The 17,731-nt window shown below is 55.2% G+C and overlaps 2 protein-coding genes across 2 annotated transcripts; one reads left to right on the forward strand and one right to left on the reverse strand.

The window, feature by feature from the left end:
* Positions 1-365: 365 nt before the first annotated feature.
* CCR10 (C-C motif chemokine receptor 10) lies at positions 366-2,348 on the reverse strand. The gene is made up of 2 exons (XM_037810038.1): positions 2,324-2,348; positions 366-1,476 (listed from the first exon to the last, which is right to left on the reverse strand). Exons 1-2 carry the CDS (start codon positions 2,345-2,347, stop codon positions 418-420), a joined length of 1,083 nt encoding a protein of 360 aa, XP_037665966.1. The 5' UTR covers position 2,348; the 3' UTR covers positions 366-417.
* Positions 2,349-3,069: 721 nt separating this feature from the next.
* CNTNAP1 (contactin associated protein 1) lies at positions 3,070-17,057 on the forward strand. Its single transcript, XM_037809965.1, has 24 exons — positions 3,070-3,310; positions 4,198-4,299; positions 4,399-4,592; positions 5,049-5,196; positions 5,286-5,489; positions 6,127-6,311; positions 6,809-6,952; positions 7,602-7,863; positions 8,420-8,569; positions 8,817-8,988; positions 9,416-9,522; positions 9,634-9,753; positions 10,121-10,324; positions 10,540-10,696; positions 10,782-10,909; positions 11,222-11,407; positions 11,880-12,101; positions 12,339-12,578; positions 13,514-13,867; positions 14,040-14,167; positions 14,631-14,724; positions 14,918-15,163; positions 15,245-15,292; positions 15,754-17,057. Exons 1-24 carry the CDS (start codon positions 3,247-3,249, stop codon positions 16,032-16,034), a joined length of 4,140 nt encoding a protein of 1,379 aa, XP_037665893.1. The 5' UTR covers positions 3,070-3,246; the 3' UTR covers positions 16,035-17,057.
* Positions 17,058-17,731: the final 674 nt, after the last annotated feature.

The raw sequence follows: 17,731 nt of genomic DNA on the forward strand, positions 1-17,731 counted from the left end.
GAGGATCCCGGGCTCCTCCTCACCTGGCAGCATTCCCACCTCACCTCTATTGGCAAAGACTGGGTGAAGGGGTGAAGAGGGAGGGAGTGTCAGTGCCTAGAACTTTAGCAGGCTCGGTAGCCCCCCACCCCCACCCAATCTCTCAGCATCTTCCACTCAGAGCCAAGTAGGAGGGGGTTATCTACCCGCTCGGCCCTGCTACAAATCACTTACAAGTGGGCAACTCGGAAATAGTAACAGTTGTTGGGTTTGCATCTCATTTCCATGTTATCAATTTAATGTGGCAAGGCACAGAAGCAACCCCTTAAGGTCCCTATCTCTTTCTCAATATTCCCCTACCTTCTCCCCTACCCATTACCCTCCCTGGAATAGTTTCCTCAGCCCGACCCCTCCTCTAGATTCACAGCCCTGGTTGTCCTAGTAGGAGAAACTGTGGGTCTCAGTGGGAGCCGAGCAAGAAGACAGGCGGGGCCGGCGCGGGCAGCGGCTGCGAGTATGAGGCCCTGGGCTGCAGCCCCCACCTTGCAGCAGCCTCCGGAGGTCCTGGCGGAAGCGCAGTCCCAGAAAGGCGTAGAGCACGGGGTTGAGACCGCAGCGGGCCAGGGCCAAGCCGCTCGTCACCAACAGTGCCAGATCCTTGCGTTTGCTGGCCGGGCAGCTCCGCTCTCGGGCGGCTAGCAGATCGGCAGTATCCAGCAGCAGGGCGAGGCTGTAGGGCAGCTGCAGCACGACGAAGGCCGCCACCAGGGCCACCACAACGCGCAGCGCGCGCCGGCGCTCAGGCCCCCTGGCGGCCAACAGCGTGCGACCCAGGAGGGCGTAGCAGGCCGCCATGACCCCCAGCGGCAGCGCGAAGCCCACGACTACCTGCGCGACGGCGCTCGTCCCCTTCACTGTCTGTGTGAGGCCCTCAGGGAAGATGAGGCGGCAGCGCCGCTGGCCTTCCCGCTGCTCGTCCCGGCTGAAGAGGAGCGCGGGCAGCGCCAGGAGCAAGGATAACAGCCACACGATAACTGAGACCAAGTGCGGGCGGCCGGACGCAGAGGGTCGCGGCCCAGCCGGGAGGGCTCGCGCTATAGCCATATATCGGTCGGCGCTGATACAGGCCAGGAAGAGGAAGCCCGCGTGGAAGGAGGCCGAGTAGAGGCCAGAGATGGCGCGGCAGGTAGCACTGCCCAGGCTCCATCCCTGCAGAGCCCCGGCTGCTGCAAAGGGCAGGGTCAGCGCCAGCAGGAGGTCAGCCAGGGCCAGTTGGAGCAGGTGGGCAGAGGTGGGGGAGCGGACAGCGCGTCTGGCCGCCAGATGGGTGGCCAGGACTAGGCCATTGCCGGCCAGACCCAGTGCAGCCACCGTCAGGGAAACACTGGGTTGGAAGGCCCGGCTGAAAGCCTGGACATCAGCTTTGTAGCAGAGCTCCGGCAACGGCCCAGACGAATATGCCTCATCATCATCCCCAGAGTAGGGGCCCCAAGAAACCTGGGGAGGTCAAGATAAGAGGAGAGACCCAATGAGACACCTTCCCCCACACATCCCCATCCCACACACACCTTCCAGACTGAGAACTCATGTGTGACAAGGTACAACAGTACAAGGTGAGGAGACATGAACTCTTCTCCAAACTCTTCCCCCATACTCTTTCCATGCCCGCAACCCCAGGGAAACAAGGACTTCCCTTGCACCCCTCCTGCCTCTGCCTTCAACTTACTGGGTGACCTTGAACAAGTCACTTGCTCTCTCTGATTTGCTCTTTCTTGCAGTCTCCTAATACGTAAAGTAAGATTAGAAGTCCTGACCAGGCCACCTGACAGGGTTTGCTATGAGGATTGTTTGAAACAAGGAAAATAATGGATGTGAAGCATCTGTACTCTCCATTGGCTAAACGCCTGTATTAATAAATTTCAGAACTTTGGATCCCTTTGCAGCACCCTCTCCTGGAATGATGCCTAGATGTAGATTTGGCCACAGATCCTGAAGCCTGGACTAAGTGTCTCATTTCCCTTCTTTCCTCCCCACCCCACTTCTTCCTCCAGTACAACCTCACTTAACTACTCATGCCAAGCAGTTCTCAAAGGGTGGGGCTCAGGTCTTTTGGGCTCAGTGGGAACTCTAGGCCTCTAGGTTCAACCAACCCTTCCCTCCAGCCCCCACCTCACAGCATTATCCCCATCCATCTGGAGGGCCCCTGGCCTGAGATAGCTTCAGGTATCCTGGAGAGGGCTCTAGAATGGCAGAAGCCTGTGGCCAGGTGGGGAATCCCATCCTTTCCCCTTCCCCTCCCTCTCTAATCCCCCCACCCCCACTCCACCCCTGCCGGGACTCCCACCTGCTCTGCCGGCTCTGTCCCCATCTCTTGCTACACAGGTTTCTGAGGCGTAGCCACAGGGGGAAGTAGTTAAACAAGTGGGACAGGAAGGAAGGGGTGGGGAGGGGCCTAGAGGGAGGTGGGGTTAGGGTCTGTAGGCCCACTTTACCTAACTTTCTCATTGTACCCCCCACCCTCCCCAAAGAACTTCTTTCTACCCAGCCAGTGGAAAAAGAATGGGTTTGGGAATACATCGTTTGCTAACAGCTGTGCGATTTTGACCTCTCTGAATCTCAGTGTTTTCATTTGCAAGGTGGAGTATTTTCAAATGCTGAATTCACAGGGTTTATGAGGTTTATGAGGGTACCTGAATTCACAGAGTTAACGAGGGTGCCTGGAGCAAAATTTGCCTTCAGAAAATGTTACATCCTTTTATTTACCCTTCTCTCCATCTCCAGGCAACCCCTCCCTCCTCCTTTTTCTTTATTTTTTCTTTCTTTCTTTCTTTCTTTCTTTCTTTTTTTTTTTCCAGGACCTCCAGGCCTTTTCTTCCCTGCCGCCATCCCTGCAGCCCCATCCCCCTGACAGCCTCAGGTTACTTGGGGTATTTCCCGGTGGTTGGAGGCTCTCTATCCCCGCCCTTTCGCAGCAGGGCTAAGGCGCGCGCTTGCGCGGGGTCGGGGAAAGCGGCGCGTGCCAGGAAAGACAGTCTGGGAAGGGGGGAGGTGAGAGGAGAGAGGGTGGAAGCGAGAGGAGAGAGAAGAGCGGAGAGCCAGGAGAGAGAGAGAGGTTGGGGAAGAGAGGGAGGAAGGAAGGGGTAAGGAGGAGAGACCGCGGTTCGCCGCGAGCCCCAAGGGGAGAGCTGGGAGTCCGAGCCGGAGCTGGAACCCCAGCCGGAGCGGGGCTCTGGGAGGTGGCCGCCGGGGACCCGTTAGCTCTGCACGATGAGTCTCCGGCTCTTCTGCATCCTGCTCGTGGCTGTATCAGGAGCCCGAGGCTGGGGCTACTGTAAGTGCGGGACTTGGAGGCTGGCGGAACTGGGCGCGGGAACCCAGAGGCTGCAGGGCGGGTCTCGCACCGCATTGCGGCTGGGTGGTCGTGGGTCCTTTCCCCTCCGGCGCGCGCCTGCTCACTCCCATCCTTTCCTGCCTCTCCCCCGCGCTCCGCAATGCAGCTCCGAGGCTGGTGCGCGCGCCTGGGCCTGGGGCTCGGCTGGGAGCCGAGAATGGAGTCCGGCCGGGCGGGGATTTGGAGCTGGGATCCAAGCGAAAGCTAGTGCTTGGATTGGAAGCTAGGGTTGGAGATGAGGGTAGTACTGTTGACCCGGGCTAGGATTAAGGTTTTGCGGGGGTTGGGGTTGGAGTTTGCAGCTGGCCCAGGGGCTAGGGTTTGGGAATGGGGCTGGGTTCTGTGGCTAGAATCCAAACAGGAATTGATGACCCTGACTGAAGCTGAGATTGGAGATGGAGAAGGTGATGGTGCTGGGGTTGGAACCAAGGCCCAGATTTGGGGCTGGTGCACCGATTGAAGGCTGATGAGTGGGAATGAGGCTAAGGCTGGGAGGCTGGGGTGGTATATTGGGCTGACTCAGGTTCTGGAAGAGCTGAGGTTTGGGATTGGCTTTGGGGGAGTATTGAACTGGAACTGATACCACGGCAGCAACTGGGTCAGGGAAGATCTGGCGTTAGGCCGGTAAGCATAGCCTGGGAGTCCAGCCTCCCCTAGGCGTGCAGCTGTTGCTGCAGCCCAGATCGAGTAGATAGATGGCTTTGGGTAGGGCTGGGTCTGCCACTGGGGGGCAGAGAAGGGGGAATTCCAGTTGTTCCGTGGGCCCGGCCTTTGGAAAGGCCTGGGAGGGGCCGGCGCTGACCAGCGTGTTCGTTCACCCTTCCCAGACGGCTGCGACGAGGAGTTGGTGGGGCCCCTATACGCGCGTTCGCTGGGCGCCTCCTCCTACTATGGGCTCTTCACCGCGCCGCGCTTCGCCAGGCTGCATGGTGAGCGCGGCGTGCACAGCGGAGGTTAGGGGACTTGGGGGCTGGGGCAGCTGCAGGAAGGGAGAGAGCCGGCAGTGAAAAACCCTGCCCCTTCAAAAGGTATAAGCGGATGGTCGCCCCGGATCGGGGACCCAAATCCCTGGCTCCAGATAGACCTAATGAAGAAGCACCGAATCCGGGCCGTAGCCACGCAGGGATCCTTTAACTCGTGGGACTGGGTCACACACTACATGCTGCTCTACGGAGATCGTGTGGACAGCTGGACGCCGTTCTACCAGCAAGGGCACAACGCGGTACTCCGGACTCCCCCGCGCACACACTTGGGAAGCTCCTTCTGCTCCGGGAGCTGGGCCCGGCATTGACCAAAGAGAGGAGGGGGAGTGGTGAGGGCACAGATGAGGAGCAATGCCTCCACTCTGGGGACTCAGTCCAGCGGGACTGTCAGTTCACCATGTGTGCAAGACGTTCTGCAATCACAGGATTTAATAGACTTTAGGGTGAAATCTAGGAGGGCTTCCCGAAGGAGGTGACATTTGAGTTGAGCTTTGCGGAAAGAACAGGATGATGGGAGAGGACACTCCAGTTTAGGGAAACTGTATGTGTGCATAGCCATGAAAGCAGGAAAGATCATGCGGGTCTGGTTTCCGTAAGTCGAGATTACCTGGGTGTGACAACTGTGGGGTGGGAGGCTGTGAGGAGACGAAGCAGAGGGTGGGGACGTGGTCGCTCCTCTCCCCTACCTTACGCAGACCTTCTTCGGTAACGTGAACGAGTCAGCGGTAGTGCGCCACGACCTGCACTACCACTTCACCGCGCGCTACGTCCGCATCGTGCCTCTGGCCTGGAACCCGCGCGGCAAGATCGGCCTAAGGCTCGGTCTCTACGGCTGCCCTTACAGTAAGGGGGGAGGGGAAGGTGTCGCAGAAAGGGCCCGGGCCACGAGTAACTTCCTGGCCCCCTGGCCCACCTGCTGTCCCTTCTCTCAGAGTCCGACGTGCTGTATTTCGACGGCGACGACGCCGTCTCGTACCGCTTCCCGCGAGGGGTCAGCCGGAGCCTGTGGGATGTGTTCGCCTTCAGCTTCAAAACTGAGGAGAAGGACGGGCTCCTGCTGCACACCGAGGGCGCTCAGGGCGACTACGTGACGCTCGAACTACAGGGGGCGCACTTGCTGCTGCACATGAGCCTGGGTGAGCTCGGCGACCCGGCGCGACCCCCAAATCTCTCCCACTGCGCCTCTTCTGGCAACTCCTCCACACCGTCGCGCTCACGCGGATCTTCCCCTTCCGTACAGTCTGGGCAACCCGCCTTTTTCTTGTAGCATTTGGTTCTAGCAAAGCCCTGGACTTGGAGTCAGGAGATGTGGATTTCAGTTTCAGTCTCTGCTACCTACCAGCGGTGTGACCTTGGACAAGGCATTTCCCGGAACCTGTTTCCCCACTGTAAAACATATACATACATACATATATATATATATATATATATATATATATATATATATATATACAAACATAAAAAATTATTTTGACTCGTATTAGCTTCTCATAACACCCCCGTGATGTAGATAGAAGTAGCTATCATGCTTCCGAGTTTTACAGATGGAACACAGATGCTCAGAGAGGTTAGATGGCTTACTCTACGTCAGGCGCTCTCCAAAGGCGACAACTCCATCCCAGGCCCCAAGCCCATTCATCTTCTATCTGTCTGACCTCCCTGGCTGTCCTGGGCCCTGTGCAGCCCCTCCTATGCGCTGCTACTCCGTCTGGGGACTAGGGTTTGCAGGGGTTCTCCGAGGTCAAGGTCTGACCCTGCACACCCCACCCTCAGGCAGCAGCCCCATCCAGCCGAGGCCGGGTCACACGACGGTGAGCGCGGGGGGCGTCCTTAATGATCAGCACTGGCACTACGTGCGTGTAGACCGATTTGGCCGTTACGCGAATCTCACCTTGGATGGCTACGTGCAGCGCTTCGTGCTCAACGGCGACTTCGAGAGGCTGAACCTTGATACCGAGGTAAGCGAAGGGGGAGCCAAAGCTTGATGGGGCAGAGAGAAACTGTAACTTCTCTCGGGGAGTAAGGACCCCGCTTTCCTGTTCTCAAATCTCCTAGTAGCTCTTGGCAAAATTGCTGCTCTCCAGAAGGGACTGGGTTTTTGCTGTCAGCATGCAGATTCCCGGGGGCCACCCCAGAACTACTGACATGGGGCCTGGGAGTCTGGATTCTGGGGATCAGGCAAGGAGGGAACATGGTCCTTTTGGGATCCTCCCACAACTCCATGGAGTTGGTAAAGACCTTGGTCCCGATCTGCAGATGAAGAGTCCCGTTTGTGGACTCAAACCCAGGCCTCAGCAGGCTGCGTTTCCAGCTTTAATACAGACATAGGGGAAATGTGTGTTTCGAGTCTTTTGTAAAGTCCGGCCTGGAGCTTGGGAAACCATAGCGGTGGAACACAGAAAGGTGTGTGGAGGGGGGCGCGCCCGGGGAATCTCACGCCCCGCTCGGCCTGCAGATATTCATCGGGGGTCTGGTGGGCGCCGCGCAGAAGAACCTCGCCTATCGGCATAATTTCCGGGGCTGCATAGAGAACATAATCTTCAACCGAGTCAACATCGCGGACCTGGCCGTGCGACGCCACTCGCGGATCACTTTCGAGGCCAGTAGGCAGGATCTGGGAGGACGGGACCCCAGGACCCCTCTTTCCCCATCGAGATGCTCAGGTGGAGGGTGTTACCTAGGAGGTTCAAATCGCCCCTACCTCCTCCCCACCCCCACCCCCACCCCCAGTGAAGAAACTTGTCGAGTCCAGTCACCTCTTCAGTTAGTGGATGGGGAAAAGGAGGGAGAGACAGAGGAAGTGGCTTGGTCAGGGGTCACGCCCTTGAGCATTGGCTGAGTAGGGACTCGAACCCAGGGCTCCTCGTCTGTACCCGAGCCCCTGTAGGATTTAGGAACGCGTACGCATGCGCCGCCGCTGGAAAGGGGGCGGAGGCTGGGCCTGTGGCCCTAAATTGCCTCTCTATGCTGGGAAGAAGCGAAGGAGATACTCGCCCTGGAGACGGTGTAGATCAGCGTATGGCAGGGGAGCGGAGGGAGCAGCGTCCCAAAGGCCGATTGGATTGGGGTTCCTCTCTGCAGCTGGACAGATGTTTCCGGAGAAGGAATGGTCATGGTAGGAGGTGAAGAGAGTCTTAGAGTAGTGGGAAACTCCTGTTCTGAGCAGAGGCATGGGCAGCAGCGAGGGCCGGAGAGTGCAACGGCTCGGAGGTGCTAATGGGTCCTTGCTCCCCACCCCCACCCCCCAGGGTAAGGTGGCCTTCCGTTGCCTGGACCCGGTTCCGCACCCCATCAACTTCGGAGGCCCTCACAACTTCGTGCAAGTGCCTGGCTTCCCGCGCCGTGGTCGCCTCGCTGTTTCCTTTCGCTTCCGCACCTGGGATCTCACCGGGCTGCTCCTCTTCTCCAGCCTGGGGGACGGGCTGGGCCACGTGGAGCTGATGCTCAGTGAAGGGCAGGTCAACGTGTCCATCGCGCAGACCGGCCGCAAGAAGCTTCAGTTTGCCGCAGGTGAGGGGGGCGGGCACCAATAGGCCAGAGAAAGACACAGGGGCGCCAGAAATGTGTAGGCCTGGGCCCTGCCCTTTGGGAAGGGCAGGGGGAGTGCGAGAAGTGGGGGTGTGGGGGTGTGGAGGTGTGGGGGGGGGGTGGGGGGGGTGGGGGGATGGTGGTGGTGCTGGGGTGGTTGTGGTGGTCCCAGGACACTGGGGAAAAGAGAGGGGGTAGAGGGGCTGGAGGGGCTGGAGGGGCTGGAGGGGTGGGGAGGCAGGTCTAAGAGTGTTGGGAGAAGCTGGAAGGCTGAGAGTCCTGGTATCTCCTAGTAACAGAGAGTCTCCATGGATGTTCGATGTTCATTTGTGACTTTGCAGACTCTGTGTCAGTTGCTACGGTTATGGACAGTGAAGAGAGACACTCAGAGGTGTCACCACTCAGTGTGTTAAGCATAATCATGGGGCACATGGGCCATTGTTATTGCAGAGTGGGGTTGCTGCTGCCCCATACAAGACACTTTTTCTACTTTAGTCACTGCTTCCACCCACCCAAATAATCCTCCTTTCTCATTCAGGATACCGTCTAAATGACGGCTTTTGGCACGAGGTCAATTTTGTGGCACAGGAAAACCATGCAGTCATCAGCATTGATGATGTGGAGGGGGCAGAGGTCAGGGTCTCATACCCATTGCTGATCCGTACAGGGACCTCATACTTCTTTGGGGGTAAGTGGGAGCCAAACTGGCCAGCCCCTTGCCTCAGCCCCACCCAGATGGGGCTACATGGAAAGTTTTGTAGGGATAAATCCCTCTTTCTCTTTTGGGTCCTTGGGGAGTGGGCAGTTTACTGCCATTGTCTATACTTTGGTTCAGTCCCCTTCTTCCTTCATGTCTGGTTCTCCCTTGGCATCTTCCTGGGGGAGGTTCTCTGGGGTCTCCCCTGGGGAGGGCCTCACAGGGGTGGTTGCTCCAGGTTGTCCCAAGCCAGCCAGTCGATTGGGCTGCCACTCCAACCAGACGGCATTCCATGGCTGCATGGAGCTGCTCAAGGTGGATGGTCAACTGGTCAACCTGACTCTGGTGGAGGGCCGGCGGCTTGGATACTATGCTGAGGTCCTCTTTGACACTTGTGGCATCACTGATAGGTATCCAGAAGCCCCTCTCCCTGCAAGAGGTGCCCCCATCCAAAGCCCTTTCCCATGGTCTCCCAGTGGGAGTGGCCTTTCTCTGTTCTCTGTTCTCCTTGTTGGGGATCCTCAGTCCCCCACCTGGAGATACCTCCTTGATCTCTCACCTCGTATTTCTTCCCTTAAAGTGACACATGCTCAGGATGGGTATGAAGCATCTTTTTGGGTCCTGGAGGGTTTTTTTTTTTCTTTTTTTCTGGGGGTGGCGGGGGTAGTGCATCATGCATTTTTGGGAAGGGGGAACAGTAGTACTTGAGCCCTGAGGACTGTCTAATTCCCTAGCTTCTGGTGCTCCCAGGAACTAGGAGTGGAGCTTGTGGGGATTAGACCCCACCCTCCAGCTCCCAATGAGGCTCCTTCCCCTGGTGCTAACCCCCTTTCCTAGGTGCAACCCTAATATGTGTGAGCATGATGGACGCTGCTACCAGTCTTGGGATGACTTCATCTGCTATTGTGAATTGACCGGCTACAAGGGGGAGACCTGCCACCAACGTAAGTCAGATGGGGTAGGGGAGGTCAGGAGAAGAAGCTGGGTATCATGAAGCTGCTGCAGATGGTAGGGCTGGGCCTCCTAGCTCTCTAATCCTAAAATTGCCTTACCAGCTTTGTATAAGGAATCTTGTGAGGCTTACCGGCTCAGTGGGAAAACTTCTGGAAATTTTACCATTGATCCAGATGGCAGTGGCCCCTTGAAGCCATTTGTAGTGTATTGTGATATCCGAGGTAAGTGGCTCTAATGGGTGATGAAGGGGCAGCTGACAAGGCAGTACAGGGGTGTGGGCAGAATAGGAAAGAATAGTGGGGTAGGTGGGGCCAGTAAGGTTAAGCTGTGGTGGGGGTAGAGGAGTACAGAGGGGAAAGGGGACACTCAGGAATTTGTAACCTAGCCTTGCAGATAAATTCCAGCTTCCTGATCCAATCCAGCTGTCTCATCTCCAGCCTACAATGTAGAGGGCCCACGGCAGGGCTGGAATGGAGTTGCTGGCCACATTTGTTAGCCCCAGGTTTCAGCAATTGTAATGGAGGTACTCAGGGAGAAGGGTAAAGAATGTCCATCTCCGGCCAAAGCTCTGCCCCTCTCCTCCTCCAGAGAACCGGGCATGGACAGTTGTGCGGCATGACAGGCTGTGGACAACCCGGGTGACAGGTTCCAGCATGGAGCGGCCATTCCTGGGGGCCATCCAGTACTGGAATGCCTCCTGGGAGGAAGTCAGTGCCCTGGCCAACGGTTCCCAGCACTGTGAACAGTGGATAGAGTTCTCCTGCTACAACTCTCGGCTGCTCAACACTGCAGGTTAGGGCTGGGATCAGGGAAGATGAGGTGTAGGAGCTGGAGGAGAGACTGAGGGGAGAGATTCTGGGAAAAGGAAACTGGAGGGTTCAGCTGGAGCCCTGGCCTAAAGGATTCATGCAAGCGTCTGGGCTGATTGGAAGTGCTAGGAAGGGGCCTAGAGGCTAATAGAGGGACAGAGACTGGAGGACTGGAAATATTCTGCACCTCTTCCCCAGGAGGCTACCCCTACAGCTTTTGGATTGGCAGAAATGAGGAGCAACACTTCTACTGGGGCGGCTCGCAGCCTGGGATCCAGCGCTGTGCGTGTGGTCTGGACCGGAGCTGTGTAGACCCTGCCCTGCACTGCAACTGTGATGCCGACCAGCCCCAGTGGTGAGGAGGGCAAAGAACAGGGTTCCTCCAGGACTCGGGGGAGCGGAGAGCCAGAGGGCTGAGCTGCTGCATCCTGCCCCCACAGGAGAACCGACAGGGGACTGCTGACCTTTGTGGACCATCTGCCTGTCACCCAGGTGGTTGTTGGGGATACAAACCGCTCCAATTCTGAGGCCCAGTTCTTCCTGAGGCCTCTGCGCTGCTACGGCGATCGTGAGTAGCAGACCCCTTTGTGTGTCCTCCTGGGGTTGGCAATCCGGTTTCCAAAATCTAGGCCACCTGACTTACTGGGGGTCTCTAGGACATACTGCCAGACACCCCGGCTCCTGCTGTGATAGGACCCTCATACTTGTTCATCTGTACCTTACTACTCCTCCATTACATTCTTCAGTCTCCCTTTGACCTGTGTCTTCCTTACCCCTAACTATGCCCATTTGTCCTACCTTCCCCCACCCCACCGGAGGCTCCCCTACCCCTCCACCTTCCAGCCTCCCTGACAAGGCCTCCCTCCATCTGGTTTCGTAGGAAACTCCTGGAACACCATCTCCTTCCACACTGGGGCTGCACTACGCTTCCCCCCAATCCGGGCCAACCACAGCCTTGATGTCTCCTTCTACTTCAGGACCTCGGCTCCCTCAGGAGTCTTCCTAGAGAATATGGGGGGTCCTTTCTGCCAGTGGCGCCGACCCTATCTGCGGGTGGAACTTAACAGTGAGCAGGCAGACACTGGGAGGGACACTGGGTAGATGAAGGAGCTCACTGGGCAGATGTAGGGACTGTGGAGGCTGGGGTAAGAGGCAAGGGTGGGCAGCCTTTGGAGAGGAAGCATGGAAGGGCTTTAGATAACTATGGACTCTAGACCCAGCCCTGTCTTGATAGCTGGCTGTGTGACCTTGGGCACTCACTTTGCCTTGCTGGGCCTTAGGCCCCTTATTTGTGAATAAGGAAGGGGACTCCTGAGGTCTCCCCCTCTGATTGGCTATGCTTCTAACCTGAGAGGTGGGGCTGGGAAGCTGGCTCCAGGGATCTGCTAATTTGGGCAAGACAAAGGGTATGAGGGTTTTGTTCCAGGCTGTAGACACTGAAAGAGATCCAAAAAGGTGAGGAAGAGAGGTTGCATTGGGCGAGGAATCTATGAGGGATCTTGGAGGTCTGAGTCCTCTTCTACCCCCACATTGTCCAGCATCCCGGGATGTGGTCTTTGCCTTCGATGTGGGGAATGGGGATGAGAACCTGACAGTGCACTCAGAGGACTTCGAGTTCAACGATGATGAGTGGCACCTGGTCCGGGCTGAAATCAATGTGAAGCAGGCCCGGCTGCGCGTGGATCACCGGCCCTGGGTGCTGCGGCCTATGCCCCTGCAGACCTACATCTGGCTGGAGTATGACCAGCCTCTCTATGTTGGTGAGCAGCAGCCTCCTTTGCCTTCCCACCCTCTCATAGCTGCTCTGCTTGCTCTGAGGAGCCCTACGTCTTATGTCCCAATCCCCTCTACCTCAGAGTGAGCCAAAGTTCCACCTCTCCTCTCCAGTCCCTAATATCCTATTCATTCTTCTAGCCCCCTTGGCTCCCTTCCAAACCCCAAGACTTATTCCTGTCTCTGGCTCTACACCCATTTCTTGCCCTACCCTCCCTTCCCAGGATCTGCAGAGCTTAAGAGGCGCCCCTTTGTGGGTTGCTTGAGGGCCATGCGTCTGAATGGAGTGACTCTGAACCTGGAGGGCCGTGCCAATGCCTCTGAGGGTACCTTCCCCAACTGCACAGGCCACTGCATCCACCCCCGCTTCCCCTGTTTCCATGGGGGCCGCTGCGTGGAGCGCTATAGCTACTACACATGTGACTGTGACCTCACGGCTTTTGATGGGCCATACTGCAACCATGGTCAGTGCTGTGGTTAAAGGGGTTACAGGCAGTCATGGGGGTAATGGATATAGGGAGGGCAGGGAAGGGAGGAGGGATGTTAAGTCAGCATCAGGGAAAACTAGAGCTGTCCCTGGGTTCTGAAGCTCTAAGCTGGAGGAGTAAGGCAATCAAAGATGCCATGAGACTCCAAAGACAGAAAGTAGGATGAGGAAGGAGTGATACAGCTAGCTGAACTAGCTACTAGGTACTAAAAGAAACTCAAGAGCAGCAAGCACATGACTTGCCCATCTTCCCACGACCACCATGGTACCACAGGTTCTGCCCTTAGAAGCACAGCCACCTCAGGCTGTACAATGACCTTCTCTGCCAAATCCTACTTGATAATTGCTGTACTCCCAAAACATGTCTACCACCTGGCTCTTGGTTAAGGCAAGCTTTGACATTCACCATAGCAAGATTCTGCATATTATACCTCGATTGCCTCCTCTTTAAGACTTAAACCTGGGGGTTGTGTGGGCAGGTGGGTTATGTGTGGGAGAAGCCTGGTGGACTAGGGAGAGACAAGGACTTAGGGACAGACGGAAGGTGTTTGGCCTTGGTTTGGAAGTGTGAGTAGTGGCAAATATAAAGGCTAGGGTCAGGATATGTGGATTCTAAACTTGGTTGTCCACTTACTGTGCCTGTGGGCAAGTCACTACTGAGCTCTTCACCTCAGTTTCCCCATTAGAAAAATTCAAGAGTTGGGTTAGATGATTTCTTAAGTCTCTTATAGTTTTAAGATTCCATTCTGTGACTGGCAAAGGGGTTCAAGGTGATCTAAAAGCAAATGGAGGGTTGGGGCAGTGGCAGAAACTGAGAGCAAGTTTCAGGGGGTGTGGGTGGACGACATATAAAATCTCTGAATGTGGGAATGAGGAATCTGGGGGCTCCGACCTCACTTCTTCTGCCTGCAGATATTGGCGGCTTCTTTGAGCCTGGTACCTGGATGCGCTACAACTTGCAGTCAGCACTCCGCTCTGCAGCCCGGGAGTTCTCCCACATGCTGAGCCGGCCGGTGCCAGGCTATGAGCCCGGCTATATCCCCGGCTATGACACTCCTGGCTACGTGCCTGGCTACCATGGCCCTGGATACCGCCTGCCCGACTACCCCCAGCCTGGCCGGCCTGTGCCCGGCTACCGTGGGCCTGTCTACAATGTTACCGGAGAGGAGGTCTCCTTCAGCTTCAGCACCAACTCTGCCCCCGCTGTCCTGCTCTACGTCAGCTCCTTTGTGCGTGACTACATGGCCGTGCTCATTAAGGAAGACGGTAAGCTCCCATGGGCTTTCTCTTTCAACTCCACCTGTCCCCAGGCACCCTTAATTATCCTAACTATGGATTCACTAATGCAAGGACCCAGGCACTCCAAGGAGATGAGGATAGTGGGAGCTGGGAGGAGAGTTCTGTGGTGACAGTCCCTCTTTCTCCTCCCACCCCACAGGGACCCTGCAGCTGCGCTACCAGCTGGGCACCAGTCCCTACGTGTACCAGCTAACCACACGGCCAGTCACTGACGGCCAGCCCCACAGCATCAATATCACCCGGGTCTACCGCAACCTCTTCATTCAGGTGCGTGGAGAGGGAGGGGGACCAAGTCACATCATAACCTCAGGATTAGGTCGTGGCACCCAGGAGACTATCAAATATTTAACATTTGTATAGCACGTTTCAGTTTACAGAGGATTTCTGCATGTACTACCTCATGTGACCCTCACAACAGCTCTGTGAGGGAGTTCAGGTAGGCAGGTGCTCTTAATGTCTCCAATTTACTAATCAATAAAGGGGTTCAGCAAATAATTTTCCCAAAGTCAAACTGCTAGTAAGCTCGAAAGACTGCTCAAAAACAGTTTTGGTGTGTTGTTTTTTTTTTTTTAAACTCTAAATCCATTATTTAGGTACAGGGGTTGCTAGGATGGAGTTAAGACTCACCCCAACTGGCACCCAGTTTGGACAGAATGAGGGTGCCTGCATGGTCTTGACTGCGTCCGCCTCTGACCCTCCCCCTCCTCTCCCTTTCCCCTCCCCACCTCAGGTGGACTACTTCCCACTGACAGAGCAGAAGTTCTCACTCTTGGTGGACAGTCAGTTGGACTCACCCAAGGCCTTGTATCTAGGGCGTGTTATGGGTAAGCTGTGGATGAGGGTGAACAACAGGTGAGGCACTGTGTACTCCTCCTTGGAGCCTGGAGGAGATTAAAGGAACAATGAGCTGGGAATGGCAGTGAAAGTGGTGATGAAAATGAGTGGGAAACCTCCAGATCGTGTGAGGCCTACCGGGCAGTCCATGCCCCTTTCTTTCTGGGTCTGCTTTTCCCTCAGAAACGGGAGTAATTGACCCGGAGATCCAGCGCTACAACACACCAGGTTTCTCAGGCTGCCTGTCTGGTGTTCGATTCAACAATGTGGCTCCCCTGAAGACCCACTTTCGAACCCCTCGCCCCCTGACTGCTGAGCTTGCTGAGGCCCTACGAGTTCAGGGAGACCTGTCAGAATCTAATTGCGGAGCCATGCCACGTCTCTTCTCAGAGGTGCCACCTGAGCTTGACCCCTGGTACCTGCCCCCAGGTACATCCCTGGGACACAGAAGAGGGAAGGGAAGTGATTCTTAATGTGGGGAGGTTTCTCCTAACTGTGTTTTCTCTTCAGACTTCCCATACTACCACGATGATGGATGGGTTGCCATACTTTTAGGCTGTGAGTAGCACTGATCACCACCCTAACCTCCCAATTGTACCCTCCTGCTGTCAGCACTCCCTCCCTGGGCTAAGGGGTGGCGAAAGTCCTAGGTACATGATGCTGCAAAGACGGATGAGATAGACTATACCGAGGGTAGCATATGATTTTGATATTTATCTAAGGGGCTGGATATTTTTAAATGTTTGAGGATGCTACAAATTTTAATTGAAATGAAATATTAAAATGGGACTATAGCTAAGGGATGAGGAAATAGGGGAAATGAAGAACTACCAGGGATGTGGAAACAGACTATTAGAAATGGAAGACGGCAGGAAATAAGTCAGGAAATTCAGACCTACCAGAGATTTGGGAATAGCCTGATGTGGTTGTACAGCTGAGTTGATCCAAAGTATATGTACGTCTGTATGTAGGTAAAAGTCCAAAGATCTGCCCTGAAGTGTTCCTTTTTCTCCTCCCAGTTTTGGTTGCCTTCCTGCTGCTGGGGCTTGTGGGAATGTTGGTGCTCTTCTATCTACAACATCATCGCTACAAGGGCTCCTACCACACCAATGAGCCTAAGGCCACTCATGATTACCATCCTGGAAGCAAACCTCCTCTACCTACTTCAGGCTCTACCCAGGCCCCAGCCCCTGCACCAGCTCCCACCCAAAATCCCGTCGCAGCCCCAGCCCCAGCCCCAGCCCCTGGTCCCCGGGACCAGAACCTACCCCAGATCCTGGAGGAGTCCAGATCTGAATGAATCCAGAAAAGGGTTTCAGGGACCAAGTCCATCTCCCCTGAATTCCCCCAATTCCTGTCTCCACCCCACCTCATCAGGGACATTTGGCTCCTCTTAGTTGGCTCTGCCCATCCAGACAATACCCCTCCTGCCAAGTTTGGTCAGCAGAGCTACAGATGGGACCACAGGGAGTGGCTGAGCCTCACTGCCTAAACTAATGTCCTTCCCATCCCTGTTTCTCCAGGGGCAGCCCCATGGGGGTGGGAAAGGCCCTTTCTGCCATCCCTGTCCCAGCTGTTGCCAGGGATTAACAACAGTGTAGGGGAGATTAACTGCTTCCCTTCAAATGTACAATCTCAGCAGGGACAGATGTGTGGAAATGCAGGGATGCCCAGGGTATGGGGGGAGGAGGCTGCTAAATCATACCCCCAGTCTCCCCCCAGCCCTGCAGAATGTCTTCCATCTGCTTCCACTCAGCTGGGTATTAGGGAGGGCTTCATCACTGTCCCCCACCCTGTTTTTGTTTTTTAGAGACCAAGAGGCCTCAGTTTAGCACCTTAGTACCTCCGCTGCTTCACATGCTTTAGCCAAAGCCATAAACAAAAACTTGCAATGTAGAGAAAATAATGCAGATACCCTGACTAGTCAGTCTTCTACTCTTCCACCCTCTTCCAAGATACGCAATAGCCTTGGTGCCTGTCCAAAGGCTTGGCCCCCTCTCCAATGCATGAGGAGCCCTCTTTCCTCCGCTCAGAAATGCTGCTTCATTTGCCCAGGAGGTCATATTCTTTATATATATTTATTGTTGCAAAGTCTCTGAGAAACTCTATATATTACTCTAATTTTTTTTATTATCAGTTTATATATAAAAGAGAAAATCAATTGACTGTCCTGTCCTATGCTGTGCATCTACTGTGTTGGAAGTCTCATGAGTTCTGCTGGCCACTCACCCAGCCTGATCCAGACCTCCACTCTGAAGCAGGGCTCATCCTGCTGTGCTCAGACCTGGAGCTGTTCCAATAAAGGCAGAGTGATAGAGCCCCAGTCTGTGTGTGGTCCTGGCGTCTTGGTTAGGGGGTGTTTCAATTTGCTAAAGCTGCCAGGATGTAATATACCAGAAATGGGTTGGCTTTTTCAATGGGGATTTATTAGATTATAAATTTACAGTTCTAAAACCATGAAAATGTCCAAATTAAGGCATCAAGAGGAAGATACCTTCTCTGAGGAAAGGCTGCTGGCATCTGGGGTTCCTCTGTCACATGTGAAGGCACGTGGCAACATCCGCTGGTCCTTCTCTTCAGGGTTCTGGTTTCAATGGCTTTCTCTCAGGTCCTTGCTTATTTTTTCCAGGGCATTTGTCTCTCAGCTCTCTGGGCTTTTACTGTCTTTTATGCTCTTCACAAAGGACTCCAGTAAAGGATTAAGACCCACCTTGAATGGGCTGGGTCACATCTCAGTTGAAATAGCCTAACCAAAAGATCCCACCCACAATAGATGTGCACCCACAAGAATGGATGAAAAGAACATGACATTTTCTGGGGTACCTAACAGCTCCAAAACAGCACAGGGGGTAAGTGGGATGATTTTAAGGGAGGGCTCAGGGATTTCTAGGGAAGAGTCCTCAGAATCCTTGAATCACCTGCCAGGGACCTGGCTGGATCTTGCCAACCCTTTGTCCCCCTGCCTGCCTCACACACACAGTATCTTGGCCTTATTTA

This window comes from Choloepus didactylus, chromosome 18 (assembly GCF_015220235.1).
Source record: "Choloepus didactylus isolate mChoDid1 chromosome 18, mChoDid1.pri, whole genome shotgun sequence".
Lineage (NCBI taxonomy): Eukaryota > Metazoa > Chordata > Mammalia > Pilosa > Megalonychidae > Choloepus > Choloepus didactylus.